The 20627-nt window shown below is 37.0% G+C and overlaps 1 protein-coding gene across 1 annotated transcript; it reads right to left on the bottom strand.

The window, feature by feature from the left end:
- Positions 1–82: 82 nt before the first annotated feature.
- LOC122839736 (thrombospondin-type laminin G domain and EAR repeat-containing protein-like) lies at positions 83–19931 on the bottom strand. Its single transcript, XM_044131650.1, has 19 exons — positions 19798–19931; positions 19007–19116; positions 18784–18902; positions 18566–18696; positions 16383–16570; positions 12480–12544; positions 12249–12410; positions 11936–12168; positions 11632–11722; positions 11408–11561; positions 8808–8939; positions 8376–8493; positions 8168–8282; positions 6925–7105; positions 5018–5076; positions 4747–4923; positions 2578–2756; positions 2003–2104; positions 83–1924 (listed from the first exon to the last, which is right to left on the bottom strand). Exons 5-19 carry the CDS (start codon positions 16462–16464, stop codon positions 1771–1773), a joined length of 2004 nt encoding a protein of 667 aa, XP_043987585.1. The 5' UTR covers positions 16465–16570; positions 18566–18696; positions 18784–18902; positions 19007–19116; positions 19798–19931; the 3' UTR covers positions 83–1770.
- Between the last annotated feature and the right edge of the window lie 696 nt (positions 19932–20627).

The following is a 20627-nucleotide window of genomic DNA, read 5'->3' as shown; positions in this document are numbered from 1 at the left end:
ATAAACTTACTACTTCAATCAAAACTTCCAAGTCGAGCTCATAAATGACTTGATTTGTGACAAATTATTAAAACGAAAAACATTAACTTTAAAACCTTTATTTAATTAAAATGTTTCCAGAATGCATCTTCAGTTCACACCAAACAGTAGCTACAGAAAAGACCATAACAAATATTAACAAATATTGGTTTTAAAAACATTTGATAAATTATAAAATTTCAAAATAAAATAAAACAGTTCAATTAAAAAGTTGATTTATCTTATCAAAATATTATATTCACTTTAAATATAACACAGAAAATGTCTCAAAAAAAGTTACTTGAAAATAAACTCAGAATTTATTTATTTATTTACAGTAGCTCTTTTATAACCTGAGGAGAAAATTATGTTTACGATATTACAAAATCACAATGAAAGTAGTGAGTTTACCGTCCTGCAGCAAAAACACAAATCAATAAATAAATGCAATAATAAACAACAGGACAGACAGAAACAGGGCCAAAGAAAGGCTCTATGATAGAACAGAAATTAATTCTTTAAGCATCATTCATTCTAATATTTAACATCATTTATATGAACAATTTTCATTAAGTCATTAATTTTATACCTAAGAGAACATTTCAGTGAACATTTATATAGGATTGAACAGAGAAACCTATAGAGGGCAGCAGAGGCCAGTAATGCTGATGAATGACCACACCCAAAGAAATTTCACTTAGTAAAAAAGTAGCACATCACAAGTACTATTTTTACAAAATACTTCAAATGCTTCAAGAACGGGGAAACAATTTCTGAAATTATTGACCTATTAGTGACACTTTGGAGGTTAAATATTATCTTTGCTGCTCAGAAATGTAACTACTAACATGTCAAGAAAGTCAAGGAAATGTGAGAAAGCAACAGTCTTCAGTCAGAGGTGTCTTCAGATTTGTTGTAAGACCGGCTGCTACCAGAGATTCTTCTGTTTCATAGCATCACTATCCACAGCAACTCTTTGAAGATACTTGGATGATGTGAGTTATGACAACATTTAATTTTCCTTCAGGATAAATAATATAATTTTAGTTACATTGAATATTAGAGTTGGCCTAGTTCAAGTTTCAATCATCCAAATGAAGAAAATGGCTGGAAACAGACTACAACCTGGAATTGTCCCAGACTAAATATCAATCCCCCAATGTTGATGGAATCCATTGATTGGGATGTATAAAGGAAATCTTTTTCAAATTATGCATACTTACCATTTTATTCTTCCTGATTTATTTGTGAACATAATGTTTTCACGTTTTTCAATGCACCACATTTCAGTAGGAAATCCACAAAAGTGCTTATAAATGGGTTTGATTCAAAGACAAAAACAGATAAATAAACTTCACGTGAGCCTAAACAACCTCATATCACAAAAATAGACACAAAAAGAAGCAAATATTTTCAGCTTTTAGCCTCCTAATGCGTAAATGGATTTTATTTTTAGATTTATGTTTATATTTGATTTTCTGCCAAGAAAACTGTTGTTAACCTACTAGTAATTGATGAATATATATTAGAAGCATAAAAAATGCTGTGTGAAAACATTAAGAATTAATCTGCAATCTGGATCATTTCTGTCAGCAGAGCTTATCATAATTTAGTTTGTTTAACAAAGTGCTTCTTTTATAAATAAAGTATTTTTTCTTCAGAGTTTGATATTGCAGCTGATAGAGAAGAAACTCCTCCTGAAGCCCCGCCCTCAGTGACATGATGTCATCAGTCTGATCCAATCAGAAGCTCTCAGTACGTTCTGAGTCTGAAAACCTTGCTGAGCCTGGAGGTGGCGCTGGAGTAGATGAGGAAGGAGCCCTGCTCAGTGGTGAAGTGTTCCCAGTCTCTGCAGCCAAAGGTGGGCAGACTGTGGACCGGGACGAAACCCTCGTAGCCCTGCCACCTGAAACACACACACACACACCGCTGGTCACATGAAGTCAGATACAACCCTGCACAGGTATGGATAAAGTTCACTCACCTGTAGACGAAGCTGTTCACGGAGTACGAACTGCCATCATAAGAGTTGGCAACAACCAGGAATTTCTCGTCTCCGATGGTGAAGAACTCCCAGTCAAGAGCGCTGAAACACAAACACAAGAAAAACAGTCAGACTTTAAAGGGTTAATCATCTTCTTTCATTCAAGATGTTCATAGGAGAATACTAGTTCCACCACTGGCAGATTATAATAACATAACATTTTCCCAAACTCTCCCAGTGGAAATAGTAATTTTTAAAAATCAATATTAAGGACTTATTTACTTAAAACATGAACTTATATTTTGCTGAAAAGTCACTTGTAAGATATTTTTGTCATATTTTAAGTGTACTAAGACAATTAGACTAGAAACAAGACAGAAATACTTGGTAAGATTTTATGTAATGAGCAGGTAAAAGACAGCCAAAGAACAAATAGTGAATAAATAATGAACACTAACAAATAAGAAAGTGAACAGGTAAAAAATTGTAATAAAGAGCAATGTGCAAAGCTTGAATTTGTAATAAACAGACAAAGATTATGTAATGAGAGCAGGAAGTAGGTTTGGTGGGCCGACCTGCGAGTCGGGATGTCCTGGAAGCGGAGGAAGGTCTGGGTGAACATGTTCAGCTCGTACACGGTGGAGTTGATGTTGTAGAGACTCTGGGATTTCCTGGAGAACTGCTGACTGTTGGCGACGGCGAGGAAGAACCTGCCATCGATCTGGAACGTCTCCCAATCCGTCGCTCCAACCGTCTGCAAAGGGATGAAGGAAATATTTTATAGGGAAGGTTTCTGATTTGATGTAGGGTTGGGTGATTAATTGGTAAAATCGATCGATTGAATTTTTGGTTTTTGAAGGTTTAACTTTGGGAATTTCTGGATTTTTGATTTTTAAATACATGTCACGTCATCTTGTGTGATAAGCGTCTTTTTCTGTTTCTATTTATTTGGACTTTGAATCAGGGTCAAGCTACGAAATTTTAGAATTTTATGAGAACTCCAACACAAAAATAACAAAAAATTAAATTGAGGAATGTTGAGAATCTAGTAAAGTTATACTTTGTTATTGGTTTCACATTTAATATTCAATGCCTAATAGAAATACTTAATCTTTTAACATATCAGCATTGAATTATTATCAATAGCTGGAGTTTGAATTGATTACACAAGAACTGTGTCTATTTAGAAAAAGAACTACTGGAACTGAAGTCGTCACAGCAGATTCTGTTAAGTTTGTTTAAAATTTAAAATAACTTTTTTTTCGGAATTTAAAATAGTTTTTTCTGGTAAAATAATTTTTTTTATGTTATTTAAATTACTGAAAATATTTTTGTTCATTTGTAATTTTTTTTTTTTTAGAATAGAAGAGAGAATAGAAAATTAATCAAAATCAGAAAATTGGGACTTGTACGGAGGGGGGGAAACATCAGATTTTTTTTCTAATCAGTATTTCCTTCCTGAAATCAAATGTTAGACAAGCTGATGCAGGTTCCTCAAGTAAACGGGAGAGGGAAACTGATTGTAAGTGTTTGTAAAGAAAAAGTGACTGATTAAAACAACTACAACTCATCATATCATTATGGGACAATAACACATTTATTTAATCTGAGAGAAAAGCTCCAAAAAAGTTCCTGGGAAAACAAGAAACTGAAATTTTGTTATAAATTATATGGATAAGATCCATCCAGTTTTATTAAAATCACATCTAAGAAGCTTTATAAGCTTTAAACATTTGACTTTTTGCATATATGTCATTCATTTTTTATTACAAATCTGATGTAGAATCTTTTTTCTCAGGTAGTTTGGATATTTTAATTAGAAAAAACAATATTTTCTTTACTTTTCAGAAATGCTGTGATGCTTGAATTTCTTGTGTAAATCAATTAAATGAAAACTAATCTGTATATCGGAGCTCAGAAATATGAGTAGCAGAGTGAGATGTTGTCTTTTTTGGTAATAATGTGTCACCTGTGTGCTACTGGAAGAGGTTAAATTACACAGCAGGAGGATTTAATGTGTTTTGCGGCTTTAAAAATGCAGTAAAAGTCTCTCTTTAGTCTTCAGCTGGAAAATCCCCTCTCCCTCTCATTAATTACTCACTGCTGGTTTCCTGAACTTTCCTTTTCATCATCACCAGCAGCCACAGATTAAAATGTATTTCTATAAATCTGCTGCTGATTTTTATGTTTCTGTTTCATGTTCTGACTTCTGTCATCGCATTAAAATGTTTTACTGCGGCTTGAGGAGGTTTATTATAGACAGAGTGAAGGAAAAACAGGCAGCTGCTGCTGGAGTGACGACCCATCAGACCAGCAGGTGGTTCTTCAAGGTGCTCCAGAACAAAACGGGTTCTTAATCAAACCTGATTTTTTTTATTTTTATCTGTTTACTGAAGTTCAGATCTGGACTTAAACCTATCAGTTGTAACTGGATTCATGTATAAACTGGATCAGAATCAGATTTCTGGAGAGTTGAAGAACAGGCTGTGCCTGACAGTCTAAATCCAGGGATTAGGTTAAACTCTTACTTGCTCCAATCCGAAGCAGCCTGTGTGTGATGTCACTCAGTATTGTTGTGTTTTTGTGTAATCACATTATCTCTGTCACAAGAAATTTATTAAATTAAACTGTTCGTGTCTGAACTTCACCACTAGAGGGTGCTAAAGGTAAAAGGTTGTGGTGGATTTCATTCCACGTCAGATGCTGACTGCAGCCCTGATCCAAAGCCACGTCTCAACACTGACCGTGATGTTCTGGAAGCTCCGGAAACATCCGTCCAGCCAGACGTAGATGGTGGAGCTGATGGTGGTGTTCTGACCGTTGAAGGTGTTCGCCACCACCAGGAAATGATACGGGCCGATGGTGAAGAACTCCCAGTCATAGGCTCCAGACGTGGACAGAGTCTGGTTCACCTCAAACAGCTGGAGGACAGCAGGACAAAAGGACAAAGATCCCAAACATGAATACATAATGTTGGACATCTTCTGATGTTGACATCAGGCCAGTGAATCTCACCTTTGTGTCAGGGTTCCACCTGTAGATCACACTGTGGATGTTATGGTTGGAGTCTTTGGCTGAGGACACAGATAGGCATAGATCCTCATATTAACAGCTGAAGACAAACATTTTGCTCTCTGGTGGTTAATAATGGTAAAAGTCTGTTCTTAAAACTTTAAAGCAATTATTTTCTGTTATGATCTATTGCTGTACAAGTTGATGTTATAAAAAGTTGTTAAAAATAAACATTAACATTCCATCTCATAGCATAAAAAGCAGAAATGTTCACAAATCATTGTTTCCAAGTCCAAATCAGGTTCCAAGTCTTTAAGGGGAAAGTATAAGTGAAGTCTCACTACTTTAAAAAGGGAAATCCAAGTCAAGTCTCAAGATTTTAAGTAGCAAATTCAAATTCCTAAGACTTTTATGGTCAAGTCTTGGTACAAGGTATTCAAATCTTTCAGGTCCAAGTCAAGTCCCAAGTCTTTAAGGCAGTCATTTTCATTATAGTAGCCTCAGCTTTTCGGATAGCTGCCACCATCAGTGTGTGAATATGTACGTGAATGGGTGAATGACTGAATGTAGCGTGAAGTACTTTGGATTTCTCTGGATTTGGTAAAGTGCTATACAAGTTTACCATAGCTGCTTCATTTCACTCTTCATTTCATGAGATAAAAACTATAAAAGAAAAACTAGGCCTCGAGTCTCAGACTAGGAGTCCAAGTCAAGTCTCAAATCTTTAGGAAAAATTTTAAGTCAAGTCTGAAGTCTTATTTTTCTGATCCGAGTGCAACTCGAGTTGCCATCTCTGATAGGGCGTGCTCCAAGGTTGAGTGCTCGGTCCCCTTATCTTTGGACAGTCATGGTTTCGTCTGGTTATCAGTTCACATGGTTTCATCATATCTCACATATGCAGATGATATTCAGCTGTATTGATGATTAAAATCTGTATTTTATCTTGCCTCTTTAACATCCACACACATGAGGGGATCAGATTTTAAAAAAACTACGATTATTCTATTGATTGTCAGAAGTTATCAGTCCATCATCAAAAATCAACATAAAACATTCACTGCTAAGAGGAACAAATAGCAGGAGTTGTGTCTTCCCTGTACGTCTCATGAACCTTCTGGATGGAACATTGACTAGTTTGTGGTTCTGTGTTAACAAAACTATCTTACAATGATGGTTGGTTTCCTAACTGGTAGTACTGGGGCTCTTTCTGGAGTTCTAATTGAACTGAAGCTTTCTCAGACTGTGTGCGGATGAGTCTCAGACAGTGTTCTACAGTTTATGATCTGATCCCAGTTCACCTGCATTCTTTCTTCTCAGATCACAAACAATCTCTTTGGGCCAGTGAGTTTGTTTTTATCTGTACAGGAAACATTTGAGCGTGCAGATGGAGGTGTGTTTGAAGTGGCTGCAGGTCCACAGGCCAGGAGATAGCAGCGCTCTCTGAACTTTAAAGTGTTTTATCAGCTGAAAAACCACAACTTTCCTCACATCAAATAGTTGTGTTTTAAAGCTCTTAACGAACGAACTTGCCGCAGAATGATCAGCATCTCTGATCCTGTTACAGTTCACCAGCAGAGACACAGGAACCTGACCACACTGCAGCTTGTTATTTAACACGTCTGATTACAGAGGGCTCAGGGATATAACATGTTTCAGAAAACACTCTGATGAAGAAATAAAATGTGCTTCATGTCAGTGCAGTCATAACAGCAATAAAGATGCAGAAATTCTTCTATTAACAGACTGATTCCTATAACAGACTGACGAATGTCCCTAAAATCATTGTCTTCTTGTGTTAGAAGTGGGTAGTTACCTCCAAAGATAAGACTAAAGCCATTATTGCTTCAAAACTTCATCAAACTGCCTCACATGAGGGAAACTTTACTTTTGGATGTTTTGCTCCTGCTCACCTCGCATGTGATTGGCCACCACCAGGAAGCTGTTGTTGTGGATCTGAAAGGCCTCCCAGTCCCGAGCAGAGTGGGTCTCCAGGGTCTGATAGCGAAGGAAACGTTTCTGCCGACGATTCCACCGGTAGATGGTCGACAGCTCAGGTTCTGCTTTCTGCATGTCCGCCACCACCAGGAAAACCTGAAGGAAGCAAAACATGATCTATTATTTGACACAACTATTATTTGTCTGCATTAAAGATTATTTAATACAATGCCTGATTATCTAGAGTCTTCTCTACCCAGTTTCTTCCAACGTTTTGGTGAGTTATATCATTCACTTTTTGTGAATTCGTCTCTGCCAAATAAACCAGTAAGGATGATGGTTTCAACTCCAGGTTTGGTCTTTTGTCATGAAGCACAAACCGGTTAAAGTTTGGGCTCTGAATATATTTGGAGAACTACCACTTCTTCTTTAATGTCAGGTGAAATTTAAAATTTTTGACCCAATTTTTGACCCAGAAATGTACACAAATCGATTATTTGTGTACATTTGACAATGGATGATGAAAATAATGCCTGTAGGCGTTTTATAGTTTGGTTACCACATCCACAGCTAATAAAATGGTCTAAGAACTTGACTTAATCTTGGGAAAAGATTAAACTTTTGGTGGGAAGTAATTAATCACCCAAGATTCACCCTGAGGCACAAAAAAATGTAGGTAAAAACCCCGCAAAGGAGTAAACAGAAAAACAAAACCATCAGAGCCACTCAGGGATTATAAAACACAAAAAATCAGATTCATGCAAAGAGACGTGAATCCATCCAATGGATTTGAATTGACTAAAGAACCGGATGGAGCCAGAACTCCAGGACAAACACGGATCTGTGGTTCTTTGAATTAAAGATCCTTCCTCTCTCCGATCTTTACGTTCAGTCGAGGTCTGCTGGTGCACAGCTGCTGTGAATACCTGCAGAGCTTTGTGTTAACACCTGTGCTCTTCTAAGAGCAAACACGGCAACACAATGAGAACGCAGGAGGCCTGAACACACCTTCACAGGTCACATGATCACAGGTCACCCAAAGAAGCATCAAACTCTTTCTGGGACCAAGTAAGGCAGCAGAACCCTTTCAATCTTGACTTCTGGAGACTATTTTCCACATTAGCTTTATTTCATGACCTTAGATTAGATTTCTACCACAGCGCTCTTCTTGAACTTTACGTTTCCATGGACGATTGTTGTTCTTTAAGTGACTCCCACCTTGTTATCGATGGTGAAATATTTCCAGGCTTGAGCTTCTTGAGTGCTGATGTTCTGAAATAGCTGGAATGACCCATTAATCCATTTGTAAATAGCAGAACCGGGTCGGGAATCCCTGTAAGAACAGACAAAACTGTTACCATGAAGATTAAAGACCTTCAGTTTCTTGAGACCTGATGTGGAGGGGTTCTGGTTCTGGTTCTGGTACCTGTTGGCTGCAGCCATGAACAGGCCTTCAGACCGGATGGAGAAGAGCTCCACACCCAAGGTTTCTGAGCGGGTGTAGAGGTCCTGGTAGTCCTCCACATAGTCCAGACGCTCTTTATCTGCAAAGAAGACCGATTTATTATTAAATTAGAGAACCTCAAAAACTAATCATTAGGCAAATAATAATTCATGACATGTTAAATAACTAGGGTCTGGACTTAATTGTGCTAATTTTAATATTTCTTTGAAAAAAGATAAATAGGTTTTGGCCGGAACCTTTGTATTCATGCGTTTCTGGTACGCCTGTAAATCTGACGCACAGCTGACAAACTCCAACAGCAGCAATGGATGACAAGGCAGTTTGGAATAATTTTCATAATTACAATTTGTGCAAATTTAAGGTAAATGGAAACAAAGTGTCATCCAGTCTCACCCTGCATGAGCGTCCTCCACGTCATCCCGTCACAGATGAACAGACCTTTCTTCCGAAAGTTGAACCACAGCTGTCCTTTCTCTGGCCCTGAACATGGAGGACGGTCGCCTGCAGTCACTCTGGCCTCGGCCTCTGAATGAGAAACAAAACAAGAGGTCAAATCTGGGGCAGCACTAAACCCAAGGAACATAAATCTTTAAAAACTTTTCATTGAAACTATTATGCCGTGCAGTTTTCCCATTTTTCAAAGTTTCCATATTTTCTCTGAAGATCTAAAAACTGTTCTGTCATTGAGGATGTGAAGCACTTCAGGAGTTATTGTGTCCCATTCTTCTTCTTCACACCTTAATGAGTTCAACAATTCAAAGAAGCTATTGTCTCATCTTTCATTTTCTATTTTCTCCAGCATCCTCTGCTGGGGACAGATTAGGACAATAGACCTTTGGAAATTACTTAAAATGTAGTTTTCTTTCATTTTATTGAAAAATACAATGATGTCTGTGGTCTGGCCTTAATGTCTTAATGGCATATATGTTTCTCCTAAAACTTATTTTCTGCACAGTAAGGTTTCTACAGTGTCTTCTCAAAATTTCCTTTATATTCCTTGAAAGTTTTGTTGATATTCTGCTCTGTAGGACAAGAAAAATGCAACCCACTTCCAGTCTTTCTTTGAGTAAATTGAACTTTATTTATTAGCTGGAAGACCTCTGAAAATCTCTGTGACACAAGAAATTGTGAGTCACAGCAACATTTTTAGACTGTATTATTTGCCCTAATTTTTCCCAATCCCGCTGTTTTCCAAAACATTTCCAAGCCTGAAATGCAGGACTGTGTTGTCGTTCTGCCTCTAATAAAATAAACCCTTATTGCACTGCGTTCCAACTCTCTGTGGGTTGAGGTTTTTCTAGGATTGGGTGTGTTTTTGGTTGTAAAGCTGAGGATGGATTAAACCCTTTTACGGATCATAAAAACGTGATTTCTGGTGGCGTTCCCTTTAGAAATCTGAGGTCAAGTTCAGGCGACGGCAGCTTGCGCGGCTCGCTCAGCTGCAGGCAGGTACATAAATTAAGATGCTTTATATAAACCATGAGTCATGATGAGTCTGACAGGATCGGTGCTGAACTTCAATCAGCTGAACTTTATTAACTCTGTCATCATGAACTTGGAAGAAAAAACAGTGAAGATGTCTGAAATATGTCTGTGATCGTTATTGACTAATCAATCAAGGAGATTCATCAACTGAGACACAACCGAGCTGAGATCAGACAGATTTAAAATAGAAAAAAAGAAAGGAAAAGGTGAGACTGCTCCTCAGCAGACGTCCTGACCGCAACACCTGTACTTGTCCTCACCCGCCTGTCGCCACGGAAACACACTTCAAACAGAGGGACAAGCCTTCAATTCATACTCAGCTCTACTAAACCAAAATATCTGCCCTAAAATATCCCTGAACCAGAAGTGCACCCAGGAATCCTTAGCAGACACTTAGCAAACAAACCGTTCCTCATGCTGTCAGTCTGGAGCTCAGGTTACTGAATCACTGATGCCATCATAGCTCCAGGTTTACACTGCAAACACGCCACAGTGAAAGTACAGAAACACTGAGGACAAATATTCAGCTCCTCAGTCTAAACAGGTGAGACAGGTGAGTTCGGTTCCTCCTGAATGTGTCCTACACATCTGCAGGCATCAGAGTTTCCAGCATTGAATCAAAATAAAAATTTGATGGAAGAGTTTTTAAAGATGCTGTCACAGTTTCCTGTCTTGCTCTTTATGCTAGCTTATTGCAACTTGTGTTTGCTGGATGTAAATGCAAAGAAATTAAGGATTTTTGTAGAACACCAAGTCCTGTGATTATTTGAATTAGTTGATTGTGTGTGCTCTTAGATGAATAGTGTGTATTTATTAGGATCAATTATGTGAAAGTCGAACTATTATTCGGAGTCTGGATATTACTTTTGTTTTATTATTTTTAACTAACTGGAAGTTTAACTGACTGTAAAGTAATTAAACCCAAAATCAAGTTTCTCCTACAGATAAATGTCGAAATTGATTTTTTAGAATGATACTTTAATGGGGGGTTTTTTGTGATATTTTTGTGTAAATTTGTTTAAGTCTGCAACATTTTGCCTAAGACTCAATGCGCTTCACAGAGGACAGAAGATACAGAGCAATTGGTGCTACACATGTTCCGAATACAGTCTCCAACAACTCAGAAAAAAGTTGCTGGATTTGTCACTAGTCACAATTTTAGTCAGTAGAGGGGTCTGAAAACTTACCAAGTATAATGAAAAAGTTGTTAATTTAGCCAGAGTACTTCTTTAGCTAGATTTTAAATCTAAATCAGTGGTCTGAAATGGACTGATCGTTAATCAGAAACAAGGAGAACCTGTTAGTTTCAAGCATTCAGCATGCTGAGACGAGAAAATTTTCATCAGCGTAGACAAAGCATTAGATGAAGTAATGTTGGATCATGGCCACCATGTTTGATGCTGTAATTGAGGGTCAAAACTTTAAACTGTATCAAGGTTTCTTCTATTGTGAGATGAACTGTGCTGATTTGATAAAGATCTGAATGAGCTGCTGGTTTTTCTTCTTACCATATGGATAAACTGAGCCCTGCTGGTCCGGTTGGAGTGGGGAGGTCTTGAGGACCTGCGGGACAGAGAGCTCTGCCAGACTGGGTTCCGAGTTGGGACAAAGTCTGGGTGTCGCGTCTGAGCCTGGGAGAAGAACCAGCTGACGAAGTAGACCCTAAACACAAACGAACCAGTGTGATTCCACCCGAAAAACTACCTGGTTCTGATTCTGATCATAGACTCACAGAGAACCGGCCCCTCCAGTGGCCCCTGCTGCCGATGATGAACCTGGACTCTCTGGTGCTCAGAGTACTGGGGAAGGTCTGGACCTGCTTACTGAAAGACAGGAAACCAGTTAATAAGGCTGACAAAGCTTTGATCCAGTATCCTAATGGCAAGTTCTGTAAAATGAGTTGAATTTTTAAAGAAATCTTTGTGTACTAGTCTATTGGTTGAGCAATGAACCAACCTAAACCTACTAAGCAGGTCTGAATTGGTTTTCACTGGTTCTAACTACCCTTAACTAGTTAAAACCAGCTAGAGACTCACATTTCCACAGGTGGTCCACAGTCAATGGTCAATGTGGCGTAAGGACCGGTCACAGCCAGAACCACAGTGTGCCACCGGTTGTCGTCCAATCTGACATTTTTAAAACCGATCCTTCTCCACCCCCCACCACCAGGGGGAGCAGTCAGAAGGTGAAGACGGTCCTCAGAGACACGTAGCCCCAGCACCAATGACTCAGATCCCTCCTTCATCACAGAGAAGATGTACTGATTCGTCTAAAAACGGAGAGAAAGACAGCAGGTCAGACGGTTCTGAGATGGACTAGAGAGGACCGGATCAGTTATGTTATGTTTACCTTCTTCCTCAGTCTCTGTATCTTCATGGTGGCAACCAACGAGAACTCAGAAGGAAAATAGTCACAGTTGGTGAATATCTGTGAGGCGGTAAAACTGAGAGCAGTCGGTACGGTGCCGGTTAGCCTGATACCTCTGGACCCTCTGGACTGAACCATCTGCACCTGTTAGCACAGAACACTGGTCATATAAATGTGTTTAAGCTCCTTCATCAGTTTCTTCTGGCTTCCTACCTGAGTGGGCGTGGCTTGTCCTGGGCGTGGCAGGGCTCTGGACAGGAGGTCAACAGGACGCAGGTCTGAGGGGAAATCATGGTGTTAGTCGGATCTGGAGCCGAGATGCACTCAGAAAATCTTTCAGAGGACTGCTGCTGATTAAAACAAAACATTTCTCATTACACAATCAAAAAGTACCAGCAATAATTTGAGTTGCGTAACCTGTCAAGAGGATTGAGATGGGCGTTAAATTTTCAAAATCATATTTTCACATTATTCATTCATTTATAAATGTCATAGTTTCAAATAAATATTTAATTAGATCACTAAATATTTATCTTGATAACTAAATATTTTTTGGAAACTAAATATTTAGCATGCTTGCTAAATATTGAGTCTGAAGCTAAATATTTACATTTCCTTTGGTTAGGAAATTAAATATTTAGCTTCAAGCTAAATAAGTAGCTTGCTAAATATTTACAAAGCTAAATATGCAGTTAAAATATTTACTCAAGTTTGAAGCTAAATATTTAGTTTGTTAAATAAACATTCAGCTTAAAATTAATATTTAGTTTTACTTTGAAGCTAAATACTTAGAAGGCTAACTAAATATTGACATTCAAGTTAAGTATTTTTGTAGTTTGTAATTAGCACACTAAATATGTAGCTTACAACTAAATATTTAACTTGCTAATTACATTTATTACAGGTTAAATAACTGAAATTATTGCTGTCAATCTTTGATTGTGTAACTTTTCAAATGGTGAATCATACTTTCCTCAGGCAAGGCACAGTCAGATGAAGTCAAGATGGAGAAATGAACTAATAGACTTTAGAAAGGTAGGAAGTTTTTCCTAGAAAGGATCCTTTAAGTTTTATACACTATTGGTTAACCTTTAGGTGTTAATCTTTCAGATTAGTTTGTCATTCCTGCATAATCTCTGGTCAACAGGTGTTTGACATCCCATTGAAACTGGAGGCAAGGCTATTCCTGCTTTTTGGACTCCACACATTTCAAAGACAGATGTTTCAGTAAAGTTTTCCCACTTGGTATTGAACCTCCTCAGTCCAAAGTATGGAACCCTGGGAGGCAGCAGCTTCCTGGTTTTCAGGTTGTTGTTGATTAGAATCATTGGTGCTTTGGAAACTGTTAGCGCCAAAAATAAATCCTGATTAGATGTGGACAGACTATCTGCTGCTGGTCATTTCAGATCCATGAAAACTGATTTTCATAGAGGTGAAGTGAAACCAGCAGCTGGAGGAAATTAAAACCAGATCCAGATCAGTTTCCTCCAACAGAGGCTGATAAACGATAAACGAGTCGGCCTTCTCTCAGATCGATCCGTATCACTGACTGTAAATCATCAGATTTAATTTTTTATCAGCTCAGAGGAAGATGGGTTCCTCTGTTTGATGCTGCAGAATCTAAAAATAGAAACCGAGTTTCAACTTCCTGTCCCCAAAGATAAACATCACAATGATAAATCACTGCAATGTTTATTCATGGCTCTATGTGCTGAGAGAAAATCAGGTCAAACAGAGAAAAGGTAAAAATTTATGTACAATAAAGAAGAAATGCTTAGAGAAATGCACAGAAAAATGGCAAAAGGGATTTTTATCCAGAACATCCAACCTATATCAAATTGGTCCAGTAAAGCTAAAAATGTCCTCAAAAGGCAAATTCAGGCCAACCTGAACAGTTCATACAAACCATGATGGATCCAGTTTTTCAGGTTATTAAAGCCAAAATCTGACTGTCTGAATGGTGCAGATGAAATCAAGATTCATTGAAGCAGACAACATTTTTCCAATCAGTCACCATCTAAATGTGGCCATTTTGTTTGAACTGTGGCTTCAGTTTCCAAAACCTTAAATTTTAGAGGTTTGATGATGAAGTCTACTGCTTTTGTAGGACAACGTTTCTCCAGAGTTGGACTATCAATGATTGCATTCTGAATATCTTGGTTGGAACAAGAAGGAATTTGAACATTTGATAAAGTCATAATGTAGCAGAGCAGGTGCACCTGATAAAGTAAACTGAGAGTCCATTTGTAAAATGAAGCATGAAATCCTGTCCTAAAATGTAACATTCAAGGCATTTTAGAATAATTTATATGGTGGAAAACTGATAAGTCAACCTAAACAAATTTTCTAATTTTGAACTATAAAAATGTCAAAGTGTTAACCAGAAGGCAACAGAACATGCTTTATTATCTTGTTTTGAAGACATTTCATCTCAAATCTAAAAGAATTTTCAAGCTACTTTCCAACTACTTAGAGTGAAAATCTACACCTAATTTAAACGTAAAAAAGAAGGATTGTAAATAAAACAAAAAACATTACAGATAACCCTGAGCAATTTAACAACAAAGTGTCTTCAGTCAGAAGCTTCATCAGAATTGCTGTAACACTGACTGCTACAGGAAATCATTCCTTCCTATTGTCATCAACATCTTTGAAGAATATTGGATATTTTGAGAAAGAAAAACCTCAAATTTCTTTTAAAGGATTAATAAAGTATTTCTGAATCAAATTCAAATTTCAGCCTGAACTAAACATTTAATGTCTTCAAGTGACCAGAGGACAAAACTCCAGAATAATTGATCAGTCTTCAAAACCTTAAATTTCAGATGAAAAGAATGACTCTTGACCTTAAAAAGTCAGTAAATTCACTGAAAGTTGACATTTTAAATCTATTTAAAGATACCATGAGTACATAAATATTGATTCTTGACAATAAGTCAATACATTCACTGCAGGTTGATATTTTAATTAAAGACTCTATGATTACATAACTATTGAAGAAACCCATCAGTGAGTGTTTGAATCACTGAGGCGTCGCCAGTTTATCTCCGTCTTAAACAGCAGCAGATGTAAAGGAGGCCGAGGGAGGATAAATCTCGTTTTATCCAACATCAGTTTCAGCTGGAATTCCCCTTTAAGCTCCTCTGAGGCCGTCTGTGTGTTTTGGTGCAGCAGCAGATCAATGCAGGATGAATGGAGGGAGGGGAAGACAAGTTCAGAAACACGGCTCACATTTCAAAAGAGCAAAGCAGCAGAAACGTTTGAGCTACATAAAAAAAACACAGAGGACGATCCACTGGAGAGAACATTTGGTTCTGGACTCAGGGTGTCATGATTTTTAGTCTTCAATAGTTTGAATTATAAATACAGGGTCTGGATTGATTACTCAAAGCTCAACTATTAAAATTTATCCAATCAATAATGTTTTCATCAGTTTGATGCTATGAAGCTTACCAGAAATTGCCTACGCTGTAAAGAACCATCCTCCAGTGCAAAGAGAGAACAAGATGGCTCTCCCTGGTGTATAAGGGCCATTGTAGATAGAAAAAAAAAGTAGAAAATTTCCACCTAAAAACTTTTGAGATTAATCTAAAAAATTTTAATGAAAAAACAGAAAGTCCTGAGCTCCAAAAGTTGAAGATATGAGTGAAACCCCCAGACATTTTTACATTATATTTTCTCAGAAATGTTGGAGTTTTGGAGACAAAAGTCTAAAATCTTTGACTTCTCTAAAATATGCCTAAGATTACATTAAGCATTTCAGAGCTTTTTTCTAGAAAATGTTCAACTTTTGAAGTTCAGAAATTTCCACATTTTTTCTAAAAAATTAAAGGGCTAGACAAATAAAGGTGTTTATTTATTTATAATTTTATATTTTCATCTGTCTGATTTCTAAATATTTTTAGACATCAAATGATTGATGTTTTAATAACTCAGGACTTGAGTTGCCTTTTTACCAAATACCTTTTTACTCTTACTTGGTCGGCTATAACTTTTACTTGAGCGTAAATATGCTGAAGTGGTTATACTTTTACAATATTTGATAAAACTCTGCCCATCTGTGGTCCGCAGAGGATTTAACATCCACTTATTCCTGAGGCTGTCTTGGGAAACTACCTGTGCACGGCCTCCAGCTCTGGCTTCGGACAGAGGAGGTGAGCAGAGCCCAGGTGACCAGCAGGGGGCGACACGCCAACATCGCGCCTTCTTCAGTGGTTCTAGTTAACTCAGCGCAGCTTCATGCAGCGTCATGTTGCTGATGAGGATCAGAGATGAATGAGGATGACGACAGGATCTTCAGAGCTCTGAGTGGAGAGACATCAGAAAAAAAATTGCCACGTCGATGTATAAAAAAGAAATCAGGTTTTCAACTAATGATTATCTTAATAATCAATTTTTCCAATGATTATTCTGAAATAGGATAAAAAAAATCACATTCTACAGATTTTCCATTTAGCCTGTTAGGCTATATTTATACAATTTTAGAAAAAGCAAATAATTCATTTATTAAACAACAAAATAACAATTTTGCCCTCTAAAATACAATAACATAGCAATACTTTAGTCATTTATTTTACACAGTTGTGCCTTAATTTCATCTCTGAATAATTTGCTTTTTTCAGCAAATTATTTTTTTGAGTCTGTATACTCTATTTAGTGATTAATTGATTACTAAATTAGTTAACAATTATTTCAATAATTGATTCATCACAATTAATCAAGTTAATCATTTTAGCATTAATAAAAATCTGAATTTATTCTGTGTTCCTTTTAATTTTATTAAAAATGTGGAGGTAGTTAAAGTGATATTACATTATTTACCAGGATAAATCAAAGTTGTTGCAGGTTTTCTAGCTAAATATTAATTAGCCTAATTTGCCGTTTTCAGGAACAAAATGGACCAATCAGAGACTCCTGTGTGTTGTCTCCAGGCGGATTTTGAGGAGGCGCTCACTAAATACTGGATAAAGTTTCTAAAATAAGTGAAGATTTAGCTGCATCTTTTTAGTTCTTTGATTCAATTCTGCTCAGATGTTCTTGTTTCACATGAAATAAATCTTCTTCTACTGCATTAAATAAACTGTGGAGAATTTAATAAATAAAAGACCCAAATTAAAAGAAGCGGCAAGAAGTTTCCGTCCAATAATCTGAGAGAAACTTTCATGTATTAACCTATAAAAATGTCATCAGGGTCTTTGTAACTTTTTGATAACAAGCCAGAACCTGAATTCACTCAACATGCAAACAGAAAAAACCACATCTGAAGCTAATTATACATCTTTATTTCATGCATGTAATAAAAATTATTATTTAAGAGTTTATAGAGGTGATTCTGAATAAATTAAACACCTGATCTGCCCACTTAACCAAACTTCCAGTCTCCCAACAAAACAAATTTTATAATAATAGTAATAAGATAGACAATCAGCTGTAATTTAAGAGCTACAAAAAAATTTATTAAATATTACATGTTCTAGATTGATGGATGGCTGTTCATTTATTGCGCTCTATAAAGTAGAATAAAAGTCTCAAACGCCAAACTCTACTGTAAAAAATCTTTATTTAGCATATAATAATCCAATTAATGTCTGATTAGTCAAAATATTCCATATTTTTATTGTAAGGAGTAAACTTTTTAACACATCATCAATCTGCAGAAGTGGCTTACATTCTCTACACAGAGGGTCTCCACTATTAAACATGCAGAAAAACAGAAAACTGGTTTAATTTGTCATCTTATTTGTCTCCTGGCGCCCTGCTAAATATGCCCTCCTGGGCAGAGAGCCACATCATCAATATTAATTTCCATGACTGCATGTATAAATGCCTTTGTTGAATATTAGACATTCATACGTGCAACAAAAATATTTCTGAGTCTGTTTTTTTGTTACATGAATGATCTGGTCATAAATGCAAAAAACTCACGATTTTTAAAAAAAGTAATGCATCATATTTTCTCTAAATCCAGACCAGACACAAGATAAAACACATCTTAAGAGTTTTACTGCCACTCTTTGTGGTTGGGCTCAGAATTTATTCAGCAAATTCTTATGAATTTATGTTTTTTAGGTAATAATTTAAAGGCTTTCAGTTTCGTAAAAGTGAATCAAACAGAAATAAATCTGTAATTTCTTGATAAGACTAAGATAATTCTGGAAATATTTGAAACATAAAACTTTTTCATCTGTTCAAAAAGTTCAGAAGAACTATAAATTGGCTCTAAGACAAGTTTTTTTTTTTATCTCTTTGTTTCTTTAGATCAGCAGAATCTGGAGCTTTTTAGTAACATAAAGTCAAACCTGGTTGAAAAATGATCACTGAAGTCCAGTTCTGGTTCTGGTTCTGGATCTTTTGATGTTTAAGAGTAAATCCTTGTCATTACCAGTCCAGATGGAATAATCTGGTGTCAACCCGTCAGATTAAAGAGAATCTGAAAACAATCAGAAATAAAGATGACTTATTTCCATTTTGATCTTTAAAATGTTTCTGATCCGTTAAAATTCAGCCGAGTTCCAACCTTAAATCCTAAAATCAGAACGATGATGATCCATTTTTAAGATTCCTGTGCTGAGTTGAGTAGATCCACCTGTCCAGGTGACGGCTGCTGTCTGCAGCTGATCTTCAGGTGGAGTCCCACTGAGGAGAGAGAGAGGCTTCACCTGCAGCGGGACAAGCTCGCACGACCCACATTTAAATATAAAAGAGAGGGAGGAGCTGGGGGGCTGGACACCTGAACACACCTGGGGAACAAACATGTCAGATCAGTGATCCACCTGCCTGGACACACCTGAGGAGGAAGATTCAGATGATGATGATTGTGATGCATCCAAATGGTTTGAAGCAAATTGATCTGAGGATGAAAACAGGTTAAAGTTTTAAATGTTTTACATTAAACGGAAGAAAGTTTGATTCTTTTCAGCATTTCAGCATTCAAACACAAAAGCAACATGTTCAGTGTTTTCCTTAGTGAAATCACTGGACAGCTTTCAAAACATCATCTGCATATCTGATCATCACTATATGGAAAAGCATTCGGGTCACTGGAAAAAAAAAAAAGATTTGTTTCTTCAGATTTCTGATTTTTTTCCCCCCTCAGAATTCTTTTTTTTTTTTTTTCTCAGAATTTTCTGATTTTTTCCCCTCAATATTCTGATATTTTCTATCAGAATTTTGAGGAACAAAAGTCAGTAGTTACAATTTTCAAAAAAAGTAAGAATTTTGTGACCAAAGTCAGTATTTTAAGATGAAAATCTGAATTATTAAAGTCAGAATTCTGAGATTAAAATCAGGATTATGTTTTTTTTTTTTTCTTCAGTGGCCCTGATCCTATTCTTTATTCATTATGAACTGAATAGCAGTGGTTCTAGTAGGCATCTTTGTGGCACTCCGGAAGACAGATGCATCCTCTGTAATACAACAAAGAAGATAACTGAACTAAAAAAATGGTTTGAAGTAGTGCCCTCTGCTGGCTGTCGGACAGACTGCAGGTTTGAGAGTTTTGGCATCATTTTGCAAATATGAGAGTCGCTACCTGTTCATACATGTTGGTCGGAGGCCCTGAGGCCTTGTTTTCTGCTCGCTTCATGTTACTCCAGTGAGAGCTGTAACACATCCACACCTTCTGGGTGATAAATGAACCTCTGAGATGAAGCAGCAGCAGCAGCATCGGGGTCTCTGTGGAAAACAGCAAAGCTGCAGCTGATCTGAGGTCCATCCAACAGAGGAATTCCCCATGTAGCTCCGCCCCCTCACCTGTCTCACACTCCTACAGGTGTGTGATGTCTTCCAGTGTGACAGCGTGTGTTCTCAGATGTGGAGCTGTGAAGTTCCAACTGGGTAACAGGACGGAGCAGCTGGGATCTGAGAGCTTTCAATCCCAGTAATCCCAGTTTAAACATGGAGGTGGATCCAGTCCGGCAGGCAGAGACACGACTGGACTCGGGAGACTTTCGGAGTCACGTGACCGCACCGCACTGTGGTCATTGTGTGCCATTATTTTAGTAATCGATTATTCTGACGATTAATTGGGTAAAACGTGGCCCATTCTGCATTTTTAAGTTAACCACAAAAGCTATTTTATAGCTTTTGTGGTTTATTTACATTAAAAATGCAAATAAACTGATTAAATTCATTGTTTTAATGAATTTAATTAATTAATGAACTGATTAACTAATTAGTTCATTAATTAGTTCTTTAATTATTTTTTCTTTAATTTTAGCCAATTAAAGAAAAAAATTTAATTGGCTAAAATGTAATAACAGAATTAATTTAATGTATGCTTGATTATTTGTAGCAAAGGATGCATCTGCAGCTAAAATATATACGTCAGAAGTCTGATGTGTGGATTATTTTTCAGACTAA

This window comes from Gambusia affinis, linkage group LG11 (assembly GCF_019740435.1).
Source record: "Gambusia affinis linkage group LG11, SWU_Gaff_1.0, whole genome shotgun sequence".
In the NCBI taxonomy this organism is placed as follows: Eukaryota; Metazoa; Chordata; class Actinopteri; order Cyprinodontiformes; family Poeciliidae; genus Gambusia; species Gambusia affinis.
The sequence above is the reverse complement of the archived record's forward strand: the minus strand, read 5'-3'. Positions and strand labels throughout refer to the sequence as shown.

Bases quoted from the DNA above. Each gene is read 5' to 3' on its own strand.
- LOC122839736 (XM_044131650.1), bottom strand. From the start codon at position 16,464: ATGTTGGCGTGTCGCCCCCTGCTGGTCACCTGGGCTCTGCTCACCTCC. The intron at 4,924-5,017 runs GTGAGATTCACT...GCTGTCCTCCAG, and splicing joins GGTGGAACCCTGACACAAAG to CTGTTTGAGGTGAACCAGAC. The intron at 2,105-2,577 runs GTCGGCCCACCA...TTTGTGTTTCAG, and splicing joins CAGGACATCCCGACTCGCAG to CGCTCTTGACTGGGAGTTCT.